We start from the raw sequence: 18,824 nt of genomic DNA on the forward strand, positions 1-18,824 counted from the left end.
CGAAGATTAAGTGGTTTGTTCCCCTCCTCCATAGGAATGAGGTGGTTTCTCCCATCCCGTATATCCCATCCCTCTCCCTCTCGCTGACTTGGTTTCTCCCTAGCTCCCCCTCCCCCGCCTGGTAACCGCTGCGGGAGAGAATGAACCTAAGCATCAGCCGCCGCCATCTTGATCTTAGCGGCCGCTGGTGGAGTGCTGGGCTCTGAGGAAGGAAGGGAGCGGAGCTTCCTCAGCGCCCCGGACCCTCCGCCGCGCGGCGCGGGACGCAGCCGGGCCCGCTGGGGGCGCCCCCTTCCCTGTCTCTTAGGGGTCAATCCCCCCACCCGCTCTGAGCGGGGAGAGAGCGAGCGATGCTGCGCCCCGGGATGCTCTGCCCTCTCCTGACGCCCGCCTGGCTCCTCACCGCTGGGCTGCTCTGCGCTGGAGTCTGGGCTGCTAGAGGTGAGTGAGCCCCGGGGGGGGGTGAACCCGCCGCACTGAACCCTCCCTGGGAGACGGCGTGTGAGGGGGCGCCTCTAACCCCTGCCCCGTGACACCCCGCCCGTCCTCTGCTGGGCTTGAGCCGCCCCCCCGTCAATTCCCCGGGACACCCCGCCCGTCCTCTGCGGGGCTTGAGCCGCCCCCCCCAATTCCCCGTGACACCCCGCCCGTCCTCTGCGGGGCTTGAGCCGCCCCCCCCAATTCCCCGTGACACCCCGCCCGTCCTCTGCGGGGCTTGAGCCGCCCCCCCCAATTCCCCGTGACACCCCGCCCGTCCTCTGTGGGGCTTGAGCCCCCCCAATTCCCCGTGACACCCCGCCCGTCCTCTGTGGGGCTTGAGCCCCCCCAATTCCCCGTGACACCCCGCCCGTCCTCTGTGGGGCTTGAGCCCCCCCAATTCCCCGTGACACCCCGCCCGTCCTCTGCGGGGCTTGAGCCGCCCCCCCCCAATTCCCCGTGACACCCCGCCCGTCCTCTGCGGGGCTTGAGCCGCCCCCCCCCAATTCCCCGTGACACCCCGCCCGTCCTCTGCGGGGCTTGAGCCGCCCCCCCCCCAATTCACCGTGACACCCCGCCCGTCCTCTGCGGGGCTTGAGCCGCCCCCCCCCCAATTCCCCGTGACACCCCGCCCGTCCTCTGCGGGGCTTGAGCCGCCCCCCCCCCCAATTCCCCGTGACACCCCGCCCGTCCTCTGCGGGGCTTGAGCCGCCCCCCCCCCAATTCCCCGTGACACCCCGCCCGTCCTCTGCGGGGCTTGAGCCGCCCCCCCCCCCAATTCCCCGTGACACCCCGCCCGTCCTCTGCGGGGCTTGAGCCGCCCCCCCCCCCCAATTCCCCGTGACACCCCGCCCGTCCTCTGCGGGGCTTGAGCCGCCCCCCCCCCCCAATTCCCCGTGACACCCCGCCCGTCCTCTGCGGGGCTTGAGCCGCCCCCCCCCCCCAATTCCCCGTGACACCCCGCCCGTCCTCTGCGGGGCTTGAGCCGCCCCCCCCCCCCAATTCCCCGTGACACCCCGCCCGTCCTCTGCGGGGCTTGAGCCGCCCCCCCCCCCAATTCCCCGTGACACCCCGCCCGTCCTCTGCGGGGCTTGAGCCGCCCCCCCCCCCCAATTCCCCGTGACACCCCGCCCGTCCTCTGCGGGGCTTGAGCCGCCCCCCCCCCCAATTCCCCGTGACACCCCGCCCGTCCTCTGCGGGGCTTGAGCCGCCCCCCCCCCCCAATTCCCCGTGACACCCCGCCCGTCCTCTGCGGGGCTTGAGCCGCCCCCCCCCCCAATTCCCCGTGACACCCCGCCCGTCCTCTGCGGGGCTTGAGCCGCCCCCCCCCCCAATTCCCCGTGACACCCCGCCCGTCCTCTGCGGGGCTTGAGCCGCCCCCCCCCCAATTCCCCGTGACACCCCGCCCGTCCTCTGCGGGGCTTGAGCCGCCCCCCCCCCCAATTCCCCGTGACACCCCGCCCGTCCTCTGCGGGGCTTGAGCCGCCCCCCCCCCCCAATTCCCCGTGACACCCCGCCCGTCCTCTGCGGGGCTTGAGCCGCCCCCCCCCCCAATTCCCCGTGACACCCCGCCCGTCTTCTGCGGGGCTTGAGCCGCCCCCCCCCCCAATTCCCCGTGACACCCCGCCCGTCTTCTGCGCGGCTTGAGCCCCCCCCCCCCAATTCCCCGTGACACCCCGCCCGTCTTCTGCGGGGCTTGAGCCCCCCCCCAATTCCCCGTGACACCCCGCCCGTCTTCTGCGGGGCTTGAGCCCCCCCCCAATTCCCCGTGACACCCCGCCCGTCTTCTGCGGGGCTTGAGCCGCCCCCCCCCCAATTCCCCGTGACACCCCGCCCGTCTTCTGCGGGGCTTGAGCCGCCCCCCCCCAATTCCCCGTGACACCCCGCCCGTTTTCTGCGGGGCTTGAGCCGCCCCCCCCCAATTCCCCGTGACACCCCGCCCGTTTTCTGCGGGGCTTGAGCCGCCCCCCCCCAATTCCCCGTGACACCCCGCCCGTTTTCTGCGGGGCTTGAGCCGCCCCCCCCCCCAATTCCCCGTGACACCCCGCCCGTCCTCTGCGGGGCTTGAGCCGCCCCCCCCCAATTCCCCGTGACACCCCGCCCGTCCTCTGCGGGGCTTGAGCCGCCCCCCCCCCCAATTCCCCGTGACACCCCGCCCGTCCTCTGCGGGGCTTGAGCCGCCCCCCCCCCCAATTCCCCGTGACACCCCGCCCGTCCTCTGCGGGGCTTGAGCCGCCCCCCCCCCCCAATTCCCCGTGACACCCCGCCCGTCCTCTGCGGGGCTTGAGCCGCCCCCCCCAATTCCCCGTGACACCCCGCCTGTCCTCTGCGGGTCTTGAGCCGCCCCCCCCCAATTCCCCGTGACACCCCGCCTGTCCTCTGCGGGGCTTGAGCCCCTCCCTCGCCCTCCCAATTCCCCGTGACACCCCGCCTGTCCTCTGCGGGGCTTGAGCCCCTCCCTCCCCCCCAATTCCCCGTGACACCCTATCTATAGATTTAACCCTATGGCACCCTAGCTGTCCCCTCTGGGAGGTTTGGACCCCTGTTCCCCTTTTTGGAGGTGAAGTTTATTTACAATGACATCTCATGCATCCCATCTATAATCTCTATGGCATTTAACCCCCAGTTCCCCTCTTTGATGGGGTCTAACCGCATTCTCTTTGGGGCACCCAATTTACCTACCTGTCTGTGTGGTTTGAGCCCCCTGCCCCTCTCCTTGAGGGGGGGAATCTAACCCGTTTTCCCCATGGTAATATCCCCTTTACCTCTCTCGCGGTGGAATTTAACCCTCTCTTATTTCATATGGGAATTAATCCCTTTACCTTGAGTAAAACCACCTTTTATGCGAGGGCTGAGTTGGGGTTGGAGGCAAGGTCGGCTTCCTTCGTTCTTTGGGGGATGATGGGTACTGCTGGATGATGATGCCTCTCTCCAGGGTGCTGGGGATGAAAGGGGGTTACTCCCTCTCCTCCATGGTGCTGGGTTAGGGGGTGCAAGAGGTACGATGCACTATACACAGCGTGCAATACATGATCCTAATCATAGATCAAAGGATGATGGAGGAGGGAGGAGAGAGTTGTCCTAGTGAGGGAGACTTCCCGACAGCCGGATGGGGATGGTTTATCGTGTGTGTGTTTGTGGTTGGGAAAGTTTAACCCCCCAAAAACTAGGGAGGGGAGTTGCCACCCGCACTTCTGTTTAATGCTGAGCCGGGCGTGATGATGGGTTGTAGTGGTGGGTTATTCCCGGTAAGGGAGACTTGCCCACCTTGGGTTAGGGTGGCTGTTCTCTTCCTTCTGAGAGATGTAGCTCGAGGCTCGACTGCCCAGGTCACCGGGAGTGGCTGGGGAGGCAATGGCTCTGCTAATGACTTTGTTTTAAGATGTATGTTGGTAGGAAGGAGAGGAATGCGGGAAGCATAATGCTTCTGACTGTTTTGGTTTGATTGTTGCGTTGATGGAGTCTGCAGCAAGGGGTGTGTGTGTTACATAATTCCCCCCCCCCAACACGCACACAAAAAAATCTTGGATTTTACATCGTGAATATTTTCTTCGTCCTCTTAAAGGTAGTTTGCTCTGAAATTAATAGAGAAATAGAGGTCGTAACTCGTTTCAAAGAAAGGCTAAAGTCGTGAAATGTGATGAGACTACCCGCCCAATCCTAGTCTGGTTGCGTATTGTAAATACAGCTTCTCCCCTGGTTCTTGAAAGGCAGGTGTGTGTGTGTGTGTGTGCAGTTTTAAAACCCTGATGGTATTTTGGTTAGTAGAAGAGCTTTGATCGTTAACTGTGAAAAGAAATGGGAAATCTAACACCTTATAGAGCCCCTTGGAACGTAATCTTCATGATTTTATAGAGAACATTGTCTTGTTCCTAAAGTAAACACGTAGTTTTATTGCGTCTTTTGCTATATACCCTTCTTAAACGTTAGCTGTTTGGATATTGATTGATCTTGCAAACTGAAAGCATACGCATTGCAGGTCTGCTTTTGAACAGATTTCATTAGAGTACTGTATTGCAAACTATTCTTTACCAGAATGTGAACCTATGTATTTGAAAGGCATACAAGATACTTTAATTGATCTGATGGTGGTATTTGTGGACTTTAAATTTATAATTTAAAGGTGGAGCATCAAAAATGAGAATATTTGAAGAGATACTAAAATGCAACTGACTTCTTGCGATGGAAACATTTTATTTGTTTAATCTGTAAAAATGTTTGCTTCTATAAATTCACCGGAGTGAAATGCAATCTCTTGCTGCATTTTCTTTTCATAGCATCAAGACTTGATAAGTAATTGAAAGTCTACAGGACTTTATAGATAGTGGCTATGATTAAAAGTGCACAAGCTCTTTTCAGGTACTCTGACCAGTTATTATGAGTCTAAAGACCAAAATGTAACAATATTTTATACATGTAATATTTATGAAATCATCTCATTTTAACCCTGTGTATCTGCAGAACATGAATACTTGGTTGCTTTGTTGAAGTATTGGTAGAAATATCCAAAGGAAGATCGGAATACACGCTTACCTTTGTTCTATTTCTTTGAAAAGTTGGCTGCAGAAACTTAATTTTCCACTTGCTATTTTTATTTACTGCTAAGATTTCTGCAGAAGACTGTACATAAATGGTAGTTGTTTTAATCCACTAGAATTTCATCTGCAGTTTCTTGTCAGAACTCAGTCTGTTCTTATTTTCCAGCCTAAAGCTGCTTTTACTGGAGTAGAATCCTGAGCTGCTAGATTCTAAAGATTAGTTTTTAACTAACTTGTTGTGAATTGTGGGTTATGAGGCCTTGTTTGGCTTCGGTACATCCACAGATAGAGGCTGCTACACTTGAACACTTTAATTACTATAGATAGCACATACTAGAATGTTTATCTGAAGGTACGTTTATCTGAAGCTACAAACTGTCTATAAGTAAATTATAGAATCGTGACTAGTGAAAGCTAGCAAAGCTTTTCATGGTGGTGTAATTTATAATGTGTATATAGCATTCTGTTACTATGCATAAAACTGAATAAACACACTTAAATTCTTAGATTAAAAATACTATTTCCTTATATATGCTACTAATACATTAATAGTTTTAAAAAAGCAGACAGTGAAAATTGAATACTTGTATGTCATTCATCTTTGACAGTGAAAACAGACTAATCAATTTAGTTGTTTTGTTTGTAATCAGTTTCACTTTCCAGTCCTCCTAATACAATGCAAACACTGCATGAAAATGTCTTTGGGATGGGAAGCTGGTTCTCTTGTGGTAATTAAAATAAATAACTACAACATGACAAAACATGGAAACATTTCAAGTGGGGCTAGGGTGTGTGTGTGCACGTGCGTGTACACACACACACACACACACACACACACACACACACACACACACACACACACACACACACACACACACACACACACACACACACACACACACACACAAAGCTGTTGTCTGAATTTGACCTGACTGTGTCCTTTTAATACTTTATTTGTGATTTCTTCCTACTGTTTCTATCCTTCAAAGAAATTATATATATATATATAAGCTTAAATGGCAGTTTTCAGTTTTTGTTTAATCGGTGCTTTCAGGTATTATAAAGAACTAGAATATAAATGTTAAAAGTACAAACTATGTTGTTTAATGTCCATAGTATAAAAAGCAATTTTTATGCAATTATTTCTTTAGTGTTTATCTTGTAATCAGTTATGTTGCACTAAGAATGAGTATAATACCAGAGTTGTTAAACCTTTTAATATCAATTATAAGAAAAGTGTAGCGTTAGTATTGAGAAATACTCAATGCTTTGGTTAAATACTTCACTCTGATAAATAGAACTGAAAGGGAAATTGAATTGCAAAAGGGAAGAGTGCTTTCTTTCTGTCTTTCTTTTAAATGAGAAAGCAGTACATTTAGTGACTAGTTCTTCAGCAGTCATTTACTGATCAGGTACAACATTAAGGTACCCCTGCTTCACCTCAATCCTTAAGTCCTGTCTTTTAACTGAGTGATACAGATCACAGAAAGGAACAGTAAAAATCAAAACAGTAGTAATACCCAGGAAATCATAACTGATTTTGAGCAATTCAAGAGGTTTCCTGTGTTCTTAAGAATTTCTCAAACCTAACCACAAACAACTTTCTCACAAGTAGCATATGGTTTTTCAGATTGTTTATTCAAGATATTGCAGTGGCCAGTCTTCTTGATACAGAGTGGTATATTTGGTTCCTGTTTTCCCTTTAGAAAAGGCAAAGTTTCAGATTTTCTTAAAAGATGGCTAAATCAAAAGGGACTTCCTTGTACCCTTGTAAATAAAAGAAGTCCTTTATGGGTCTAAAAGAGAAAATATGAAGGAGAAATTTATAAGTTACTGATAGAAAAACCTTTCTATTAATGCATGTATAATGTTGGGTAAGGCGTGGTATAATGGCCACCCTGTAAGTTGGATGAGACAATGCTAAGTGGTTTTTCCATCCATAGTACAAATGAGATGACGTGCATCTGCAGGGATTAAAGTGGAAGAAAAATGATTCTGTTTAAACAAGTATCCGTTGTTATGCCTATGTTTCCAGCATTCCACTACCTACTTTTTCTTCTCTCGCAGAAATAGCGTACAGGTCACATGTCTTCCCCCCCTTACAGCCAACAAAGTAACATGAGCCGTAAGTTACACTGATAGAAATCTCTGGTGTTATAGAAATAGCCTTTTTTTAGTTACCTTGTAATAAAAATTGAATGTGACCATGTAAGCTTTCATTCTGCTTTCTGAACTATCCATGAAACACTCATTGTAAATTTCTTTGCCCACTGCCTATGCCCGTCTGTCTATCTGGTTTTTAACTTCAAAATCACAGGCTACAGACTCATTAACCTACATTTTTATTAACTTCATTTGTAATTTGTGTCAGTCTGTCGGGCTGTGCATGAGACCTCTGAGGTCTGGTCTATACCTTAAATTTAGGTTGACCTAGGTACATCCCTGTGTGATGTACAAGAGGGATGTAGTTAAGCCAACCTATCCCCAGTGACAACACAGTTAGGTTGATGGAAGAATTCTTCTGTTGACCTAGCTACCACCTATGAGAGGTGGATTTACTACATCAATGAAAAAACCCCTTCCCTTAGCAGGTGTCCACACTGTATTCCCACAGTGGCACAGTTGTAGTGCTGATAGCTAGGCTGCTGTAGTGTCTATAATACAGATCTAGGCTAAGTTTGATTTCTAGTCCAGATCCGCTACTTCTGCCTGGGAGTGAGAAACTGGAAATAATCTGATTTGGGTCTACCACATGACAATGCAGGCTGCCTTTAAACAAAAGTGTTTATCATTTGTTTAGTGAGAGTGTTAGAAATTCATGGGGATGGAGTTTTTTTTTCCATTTTTGTTTTGGTTACATTGGAGAAGACATCCAGGGACTGTCAGCATTTCCTTCAGGATTGTTTAAAAAAAAATTGATGTAGATGAGACACCATGATGGATGGTTTCAGAGTAGCAGCCGTGTTAGTCAGTATTCGCAGAAAGAAAAGGAGTACTTGTGGCACCTTAGAGACTAACCAATTTATCTGAGCATAAGCTTTCGTGAGCTACAGCTCACTTCATCGGATATATAAAAACATAAATTGGTTAGTCTCTAAGGTGCCACAAGTACGCCTTTTCTTTTTGTGAAGAGATAGTAACATCAACTTGTATTCACGTGTATTTTAAAAGGCATCTGTGACTTGGACTATTCAGCCTGAGCAGTGATATATGTGCTGTGTACAATGAAGGTGAGAGTCCTCGTTAAATCTTGCTCATAGAGCTACTTAACTTCATCACAGGAATTCATTGCTCCCAAAACGGTTGAATCAAATATTGTGCTGCTTTGCTAATTCAAGCTTTGCAGCATTAAAGTTTGCTGTTCTGTTGTGTGTTTAGTCTTGTTTAATTATAGCTGAAAAATGACACTCTGGAGTTGAGAGAATATACAAAAGCTATGGTGGGAAGTTACTATATTGCGCCTTGCTAAACTGTTTAAAAAGAATTGTATCTTCAGTCATCTGGAATGAGTTAGTATTTCTCAAAGTAAAGAAGCCTGTTTTTAGCTTTCGTTGATGGGCATAATGGATATATCCATAGTGGTATCTGGGTAGTTAGGGTATCCTAACCTCTGAGTAGTTTTGTTTCCTGTTATGATTGCTTGCATATATGGAAACTAGGCAGTTTCTCAGTCAAAGTTTGTACTCACTGCAAGGAAGCAGTTTTCCTAATCAGTAGAAAGGCTTGGCTGAATTAGATTTGTTTTAAAAATAATTTTGACAGATGATGATGTTTGTTTTTTTTTCCTATTTTTTTTTTAACTTTAAATTTTCACAGTTGCAGGAAATTATGGGGTGAGGTCATAACAATTATTTAATGACGGACGTTGAGATTCAAAAAGTTAAAGCTTTATAACTGCTAAAACACAAACTCTCAACAACCCATGTCAAAATATACAAAGTAAATATCTGTAAATCAAACTCTAAGTTGAAAAGAAGCATTTTTGTACTTAGGCTGTCAGTTTCGATTATGGATGGAAATATTTTTGTCAGTTTGTTTTATGTATGGTGAAATCAACATTTACCAGTCAAAAAAAATTCTAATCCTTCCAAGCCTGCCAATAGATGACAAGGTTAATATATGAAGCCCAGTAATACCAAAAAAAAAAAAAAAATAGCTTACAGTGATAGCGCTTTTGGACCTGGTAACATACATTCTTTTAAATGAAAGGGAAAATATTATTCACCAATTCTGCTAAAATGTACAGTATTCATTTAATTTGAAAAAATAAAGCAATACGATAGACATTATGATCTTGTTTTTAGTATTTAAGGATACTTAAACTTCATTGACCAGTGTTTGTGTGAGTTTGATGTTAATCCTCATTGTTAAATTCAGTTGGCCAGATCTGATTTCAGGGCTTGAAAAATGATCAGATACCTGCTGAATCACTTGATTACCTGTTCTGTTCATTCCCTCTGAAGCACCTGGCACTGGCCACTTTCGGAAGACAGGATACTGGGCTAGATGGACCTTTGGTCTGACCCGTCTGGCTATTCTTGTCTTCTTACCTGTTAGCAGATTTAAAAGGTATTGGGGCCAACCCTCAATGCTCTTAGATTCCTAGCTTCCCAGACACACCCCACTGCTGGCAAGTGAGAAGGTGATGACATTTTGGCACGAGTGCTGAACATGACTTTGCTTGCTAACTTTGTACTGCTGCTGTTGCTTGGTAAAGCTGTGAGCAGCTGCAGAAGTGCTGAAACAGTGTTTGGAGGCTCATGAGAATCATATTTTTAGCTAGTAGCTAATGTTTAGATCAGTGGTGGGCAACCTGCGGCCCATGGGCTGCATGCGGCCCATCAGAGTAATCTGATTTGTAGGCCGCAAGACATTTTGCTGACGTTGACTGTCCACAGGCACCGCCCCCCACAGCTCCCAGAAGCTGTGGTTCTCTGTTCCCGGCCAATGGGAGCGGTGGGAAGCAGCGCCTGCAGGCGAAGGGGCCACAGGGACATGCTGGCCATTGCTTCCCACTGGTCCCATTGGCTAGGAACAGAGGATGGTGTCTGCGGACAGTCAACGTCCGGAAAATGTCTCACGGCCCGCAATCAGATTACTCTGATGGGCTGCAGGTTGTCCACCACTGGTTTAGATGGTTTTCCTTCCATCATAAGGAATGAAAACTTTCTGCAGAATGTAAGCTTTCAGTTAAAAGAAATGCCACCTCAGTTACTGAGAGAGCTACCCACTTTAGAGTGGATTTTTCATACTGGGTAATAATAATTATATTTTACTCTTTTCTAATATCTTTTGTTAAAAGGCCTCAAAATTCATCCAATTTTTCCAGACATGAATTCATTCAACTCTTTTAGCATCTTTGGGTCTAAAGAATCATCACTCCCCTATTTTATAGATGGAAATAAAGTGAGGCTGTATGACTTGTCCATGGTCACATAGTAAATCTGTGGAAAAGCTGGCAATTAGACCCTTGAGTCAGTCCTGTGGTTTAATGGCAAGATCACTTTTTGTCTCCTAAATTATTATACACTTATTCAGTCTTCAGGTCTGTCTTCCAGGCTTGAGTAATGCAAGGCACTGACCAGGAGATAAAGATCGAGGTCTTTGGGGGGAAAAAAACCTCTATACAGTTCAGCATGTTGTAACCAGTCTGCTAAGTAACAACAGTAGATGTGAGCACTTTATGCCATAGTTGGGACCCTCCTTCTAGATGATGTCCTGGTATCCTTTCGCACTGAGGATACTTCTCTGGGGCAGGGAACTCCACTTATTAGGAAGAGACAGGTTATAATGATGGGCAATTTGATTCTTAGAAATATAGGTAGTTGAGTTTGTGATGATTGGGAGAACTACTAAATAAATTGTGTGCTGGGCGGGAAGGTTGCGAACCTTTTGATCCATCTAGATGGACTTGTGTGCAGTGCTGAGGAGGAGTTGGTGGTCGTAGTACATGTAGGTACTAATGACATAGGGAAAGGTAGGACAGAGGCTGTGGAGGCCAAATTTAGGCTGCTACGTAAGAGATTGAAGTCCAGGACCTCAATGGAAGCATTTTCTGAAGTGCTTCTAGTTCCACATTCAGGGCCAGTTAGATGAGCAGAACTGCCGGGTCTCATGAATGAAATGATGGTGTTGGGAGGAGGGATTTCGTTTTATTAGGGAATGGGAAACCTTTTGGGAAAGGAGGAGCCAGTACAGGAAGGATGGGCTCCATCTAAACCAAAATGGAACCAGATTGGTGGCATGTAAAATTTAAAAAGATTGTAGAGGAGTTCTTAAACTAAGAGCTGGGAGAAAGCTGACAGGTGTGGAGGAGCACACAGTTTGGACAAAGATGTCCCTTAGGGGAGGATTTATTAAAAAGGTTACTTTATAATCTAGCAAAGAAGAGAGGATAGAAGTTGATGAAGTACAGGTAGATACTGAAGAGAAACAGTCAAATGATGTATTCATTACATCACATGAAGGCAGACAGCTAAATATTGACAGATTTTACAAGTGCTTGTATACAAATTCTAGAAACCTAAATACTAAGATGGGTGAATCTGAGGGTCTGGTATTAAATGAGTATATTGATATAATAGGCATCACAGAAACTTGGTGGAACAATGGTAATCAGTGGGACATGAAAATACCAGGATATAAAATATATACAAATCACAGAGTAGGTCAAATTGGCATGGGAGTGGGACTATATATGAAAGAGAGCATAGAATCAAATATAGTAAAAATCTTACATGAATCAAACCCTACCATAGAATCTCTGATAGAAATTTCATGCTTGAATAATAAGACTGTAGCTGTAGGCATATACTGCTGACAGGATTGTGATGGTGATCGTGAAATGTTCAGGAGAATAGAGTGGCTACATAAATAGAAACCCCAATTATAATGTGGGAGTTCAACTCTCCCCATATTGACTGTGTATATGTCATCTCAGGACAGGATAGCGAGAGAAAATTTCTAAACACCATTATTGCCTGCTTGTTGGAGGAGTTAGTCTTGTAACCCACAAGGAGTAAGGCAATTCTTGATTTAATCCTAAATGGAGTGCAGCATCTAGTCAAAGAGGTGGTTATAGCTGAACTGCTTGGTAATAGTGATCATAATGTGGTCATAATAGTGACCATCCCATAATTAAGTATAAACGTCCTTGTGTGGGTGAAGATACCAAAGAAACACATCACAATTGTATTTAACATAAAAAAGGGGAGCTATACAAAAATGAAGAAGCTAGTTAAATAGAAATTTAAAGGAAGAATCACAAGGATGAAAAGCCTGCAAGCTATATGAAAACTGTTTAAAAACACCCTAATAGAGGCTCAAATTAAATGTACACCCCAAATAAAAAACAAACACAAAAATGTCACCATGGCTAAATATCGGGGTAAAAGAGGTGGTTAGAGACAAAAAGGCATCCTTTTAAAAATTGGAAGTCAAATCTGACTGAGGAAAATAGAAAGGAGCATAAACTCTGGCAAGTCAAGTGTAAAAGAAAAACTTGGCAGGCCAAAAAAGAATATGAAGAGAAACTAGTTAAGGACAGTTAAGAAAGTAACAGCAAAATATTGTTAAGTACATTCAGAAGCAGGAAGCCTGCCAAACAGTTAGTGGTTCTACTGGAAGATCAAGATCCTAAAGAAGCACTCAAAGAAGGCAAGGCCATAGCAGAGACAGTAATAAAAGGAGTACTTGTGGCACTTTAGAGACTAACAAATTTATTTGAGCTACAGCTCACTTCATCGGATGCATTCAGACAGTAATGAATTCTTTGCATCAGTCTTCACCGCAGAGGAAGTGAGGGAGATACCTGCACCACTCTTCTTAGATGACAGATCTGAGGAACTGTCTCAGACTGGTGTGTCAGTAGAGGAGATTTTGGAACTAATTGATAAATTCAACAATAAGAAGTCACGAGGGCCAGATAGTATTCACCCAAGAGTTCTGAAGAAACTCAAATAGGAAATTGCAGAGCTACTAACTGTGGTAAGTAACTTGTCGCTTAAATCAGCCTCTGTACCAGATAACTGCTGAAGATTTTTTTTTTTTTTTTTTTTAAAAGCTTGGAACATAAGGAAGTACTTTTTCACTCAATGCAGAGTCTGCCTGTGAAATTCATTGCTAGGGGATGTTGTGAGGGCCAAAAGTATAACTAGGTTCAAAAAAGAATTAGATAAGTTCTTGAAGGATAGGTCTATCAGTGGCTGTTCGCCAAGATGGTCAGGGATGCAACCACATGCTCTGGGTGTCCCTAAACCTCTGACTGCCATAAATGGCAACTGGACAACAGGGAACGGATTACTCTGTAACTGCCTGTTTTGTTCATTCTCTCTGAAGCATCTGGCACTAGGGAAGATGGACCTTTGGTATGTCCCAGAATGGCCATTCTTATGTTCAGTTTTCTGCACTGGCTCCTTATTGTATACTGGGTCAAATAGAAGGAATGGTCTTAATCTTCAAAACCTTTGATGGGTTGGACCCAGGTTACCTCAGAGTGCGTCCTTCTACATGCCTGCAAAATTATATTTTTCCAGAAACAATAGAACCACTCAATCCAAACTGTTTGTGAACTCTGGAGACAGAATTCTTGCTGGTTGGCTTATGGCTTTGGAACTTCCTTCTGCAGGACATGAGAATGACCACAAAGCTCACTGACATTTGGACAAAATACAGGACTTATCTTTAATTTTCCCATGGTTATGGGGGGAAAAGGAACTTCCCCTCACAATTTTACTGGATTGCTATGGAGTCAGGAAATCAAAGTACAAGTTACTTATTTATTTTTTAGGGAGATCTGATATCATAGTGTGGTGCAGGGTATAAATACTTAAATGGTACAAATGGGTGAAAGTTGTATTTGACTTGGGCATGAATTCATTAAAGTAATTCTAAACTATGTGTTACAATTTAAATGAACAAAATCACTAAACCCAGCATAATAGAATATTTTTTAAATAATTGAAAATAAATGTTCTATAAATTTATTAAAATCAATACAGTTACATCAAATAAAATTAGGTTATTATATTAATGGAGTATCTTATTCCAGTGGACTTAATGGACAATGTCCATGTAGGGGTCATTAACCCCCACTGAAATTTAGCTATCTCTAGGGTGGGAAGTAGCATCCATCTTGCACCAGCAATATAACATATCTTTAAAGTAGTTAATGTGTTTTTAAAGGAAGAGTACAAGTGGTATTGGACAGTATATTATTACCTAAATTGAAATTAGGTGAGAATACTACAGTTAACACTCTTGCTTTTGTGAAAAGTTCTACTATGTAGAGAGGGGGCTTAAACCAATACCTCTGATCTTAATACCACAATTTAAGTTCAAATGTAAGCTTTGCAGCTCTGGCCCATTTCTGCAACTACGCATGAGCATTTCTGCACTTGTTAATAAATTATACCAGTCATTACCAATTTCAGGGCTGGAGAAGAACCATTTCAGATATATCAAGAATATCTTCTTTGGACTAGTAAATTCAAATTTGAGAAACTGATTAGATGCAGAGAAAACAGGGAACTAGTCCTCCTCTTTCAAGCAGTGAACAAGTAGGCAGCAGAGAGATTTCAGTTTCATGGGAAACATGCTGGGCTCAGTAAATTATATAGATTTGTTAATTTCCAGAGTAGTTATTCACCTGAACGTTATGGAGGTTTGGAAGCTATCCGTATTCATACTTCAGCTCAGGCTATGAACACTTTCTCTCCAACTTTATATGGTCTCTAATAATAGAACTAGACCTAGTAGAGAATTAATGTAGGTAACAAGCCTGCACTGGGAGAGAGACTAGATAACTTCAGCTTCCTTACTTTCTGCAGTTTTAATGTCTCAAGCATTAAGCATTATGTTATTCCCTTGTAAAACTGTTCCAGAATCAAATAGAGTAAATTCAAATCAAATTTCTCACTGTGGGAAAGTTTCCTCATACTTAGCTGTAATTTTCATTTCATTACTTCATCCCATTCCTAGAATATCCACATTGGGAGGGACCTCAGGAGGTCATCTAGTCCAACCCCCTGCTCAAAGCAGGACCAATCACCAATTTTTGCCCCAGATCCCTAAATGGCCCCCTCAAGCATTGAACTCACAACGCTGGGTTTAGCAGGCCAATGCTCAAACCACTGAGCTGTGCCTCCCCCCACTGAGCTGTGCCTCCCCCCATTGCTTAAACCTATCCAAGGATTGCTTTAAAAATTGTCTGCAGCAGCCAGACTATGTCAGGTACGTGTACTTTGGTGAGGTTATCTGTATGAAGAGTTCTATAAAGCCTTTATCTCAATAATTAATAGGCATTTCATTTCCATCATTATAATCTGTGTCATTTTCAAAGCTGCAGCTAAAATTCAAGAGGAAGTAATGTCTAGTATTCAAGAATCTCGGAACTTCATAAGGACTGAAATAGGTATTGTTATACCAGATTGTGTGAGGGAGAGTAGAGGCACAGAAACTGTGAACTGCAACCAAAGTTCGATAGTAAGTCTGTAGCAGAACAAGGAATAGAACCCACTCTTCAACCTACAGACCATGCTTCTCTCTTTTTCTCCAAAGTTTAGTGTGAATACATAGGTTCTATAAGACTGTATTCTTTAACTAACTCAAAGGGAACTGGAGTCTAATCTGGTTGACTTTTCCGTTTCCTCAGTTCTATGATCCTTGTATATTTACTACATTAAAATCCACCTGGAGTCTTGCACGTGAAAAGAAATTGTTTTAATATAAAGATTATGCTTTTATTTTTCCTGGGAATATGAAAGTGGTAGAAGGCTTTAAAATTACAGCTCTCTCACTGTTTAACACTGTATCACAGCAAGCAAAACAGAAGTGTTTGATCCAAGAGGAAGGCAGTGGGCTAAAGTTGCATGATATAATCAACAAAATTTGAATCTCTTGACCTTCAAGGCAAGAATCCTCTATTTATTCAAACCATTGAGGAGAGTAGTGACATTTTCAGAGGAGTTCATTTACACTCACATTGGTCACCATTATCTTGTAATGTGCTTATACTATGCTTAATGATGTGTATATATTTTTATAGATTTTTGAACTAAATAAAGACTCTTAAGGAAATAATTTGTCTGAATAGTTTGTCATTGTATTAGACACCTAATTGACTGAGCTTGTGAAGCTCAATGATATTTAATTAGGCAATAATAGTGTACTTTAAATAATAGTTCACTGATTTATTTCTCAAAGGAGTTGTTTTGACTTCAGTCTTTCTAACCTAGCTGTGAAGAATATTCCAGATGATGTGATCTTGTTTAACAGCCGCACCTCAAGCATGTCATCAAATGTTATTACACAAATTATCTGGAGGCCATGAAATGGTTTTTCTTCACACATCCTAGTTCTAGCTAGGTAGACTACCTAAAGCTGCAGTATCCCAGCTGCCACATCACATTTATAGAGATAAGATGCCCAAGGTGAGTGAGGTAATAGCTTGTATTGGACCAGCTTTTGTTGGTGAGAGAGATAAGCTTTTGAGTTTTCGCAGAGCTCTTCTTTAGGTCTGGGAATCCTACTCAGGGTGCCACTGTTAAATACAAGGTGGAGCAGATTGTTTAGCATAAATAGTTAACAAACATTTAAAGGGACCATTCCCTTATGCTAAACAATCTGTTTCACCTTGTATTTAACTGTGATACTCCAAGTACATTTCTCAGACCTGCAGAAGAGCTTTGTGTAAGCTCAAAAGCTTCTTTCTCTCACCAGGAGAAGTTGGTGCAATAAAAGATATTCCCTCATCCCCTTGTCTCTCTAATAGTCTGGGACTGACATGGCCCAACTCTGTATACATCACATTTCTGACAGATTCATTAACCTAATATAACAGGCATTGTTTGTTTCCTTGAGAGGTGATAATTTGCCCCACAACATGTTAGAAAAGACTTGCAATAGGAAAGAACAGGGCATCCACAGTGGGGAAAAAGTAACATGTACAGACCAAATTGAACATGCATGAGCAGTTCTAAAAAAAAGTCACTGGGATTAAGCTTTTTAAATTCTTCTCCTGCTTCTTCTTTTTTTAAATTTAAAGGGGTGTGTGCTAAATGCAATGCTGATGTAATTATAACTCACTCAACGCATTTACACCTCTGAATGCCAGGACTCAATCTGGTACTCTTTTCTTAATGTTAATTACTATTAAAAAGTCAGGAAATCCTCATTTGAGGTTCCCATACCAACCTTAACACTCCCCACTTGCACATATACATTAGGTTTTTTTTCATCCTTTTGTGCGTCTGTAAGAAATAGCAGAAATTTCTGCCTATCGCTTGATCTGACAAGTCACACCCTTTACTGTAAGCTGTTGCTGTTAGAGAAGCAAAATGCCTAGAGTACCACACTTTCTCAGATTATCCTGCAGAACTATCTGTAGCAATATGAATTAGCATTAGCAGAAACTTGGGTGCTCCATTTCTCATTGTATGAGAAACTGGACATATTAGTCTACAGTGAGGGTATGTCTACACTGCAGCTGGTACAGTGGTACAGCTGTGGCAGTACAGCTGTGCCACTGTACCACCATAGTGTAGATGTGTTTTACAATGACGGAAGGGGTTTCTCCACTGATGTAGTTAATCTACCTCTTTGAGAGGCAGCAGCTAATTTGACAGAAGAGTTACTCCATCAACCTACCTCTCTCTACACTGGGGGTTTGGCTAACCTAACCATGGAATTTGGTGTGAAATTTAAGTGTAGACTAGGCCTCAGTGAATTTTTTTAAAACTTGTGTTCAGCAAAGCAGATAGCGTATCAGGCATTGATGCTCCCCACTCTCCCCCCATTGCTTAATAGCAATTGCCATTAGACAGATTAAGAATTCGACAGGTGCTTGGACTGACCTTGCAAAACAGAGCATGTTGCTGGCTCATGTGTGAATGTTAGCAGCTCTAACCTGACATTTAAATTTTCCTTTTATATTACCAACATCAGGACAAAGGAGGCTGTTTAGCTACTGCTTTCTTAATTTTGTTGGTGGGAGTTTTATATTTAAAATTCCATCTTAATAGGTAAATGAGTGCTATTTTAAAGCAGTGTGGATAAAAATCAGTGTGTTTTATTTAAAAAAAAGAACTGGATTTAAGCCTGTTTAAAAGGAAATATGAGTTAAATACAAAATACATTAAGGCCTAAACTTCTTATCTCTTGAAACAATTAAATAAAAAATAAATATGCTGAATCCAGGCACTTCTGTCAAAAACTTTCAATTAAAGGCTGTTTTTCTATATAAAGAGAGATTTCCCCCCTCCGATTCTCACTTCTGAGATCAAGCTTTATAAATATGGCACAATAGTAGTAAATAGCAATATATCATTCACCATTTTGTAACATGCTAAAAATTAATAAGAATCTGAAAATATTAAGTTATGTAGTTGCTTAAATAATTGTATATAGTTATAGTGTACCCTACTGAGTAGCAAAAGATGTATCAAGTCTAGTGGTAAGATTCTTTTATAAGTAAATCAACATGTTTTAATGGTTATATCAACCAATGAGAATGCACCTTTCTTTAGAAAATAACTGAAGTGCAAATGGAAAAGTTGATTAAATGATTTAAATCAAGGCTTTCCACTTGGTGATTTAAATCAGTGCACACTATTTTAACGATGACTAGCAGAGTTAAAGTAAAATTCAGTCTGCAGTCATTCGTGTGTCCAGGAAGATTCTCTTATTCAACTGAATTAAATGTGAGCTAGGATATAATGTTGTCACATATTCATCATGGGATTTACCGCAGATTCCAGCAGGGGCTGATAAAGTTAGGATGAATATTGTGTTTCAGAGAAACCAGTGTAACTT

The 18,824-nt window shown here is 43.7% G+C and overlaps 1 protein-coding gene across 2 annotated transcripts in view; it reads left to right on the forward strand.

Moving 5' to 3' along the window:
- Nucleotides 1–212: 212 nt before the first annotated feature.
- The window catches only part of CLSTN1 (calsyntenin 1), a 61,792-nt gene continuing 43,180 nt past the window's right edge, over nucleotides 213–18,824 (forward strand). For both annotated transcript variants that reach the window (XM_077837481.1, XM_077837480.1), the window contains exon 1: nucleotides 213–441. In XM_077837481.1, the coding sequence (XP_077693607.1) occupies nucleotides 351–441 (91 nt within the window). In that variant the 5' untranslated portion in view covers nucleotides 213–350. The remainder of the gene's footprint in view (nucleotides 442–18,824) is intronic.

The sequence above is a fragment of the Eretmochelys imbricata genome, chromosome 18 (genome assembly GCF_965152235.1).
Source record: "Eretmochelys imbricata isolate rEreImb1 chromosome 18, rEreImb1.hap1, whole genome shotgun sequence".
Lineage (NCBI taxonomy): Eukaryota > Metazoa > Chordata > Testudines > Cheloniidae > Eretmochelys > Eretmochelys imbricata.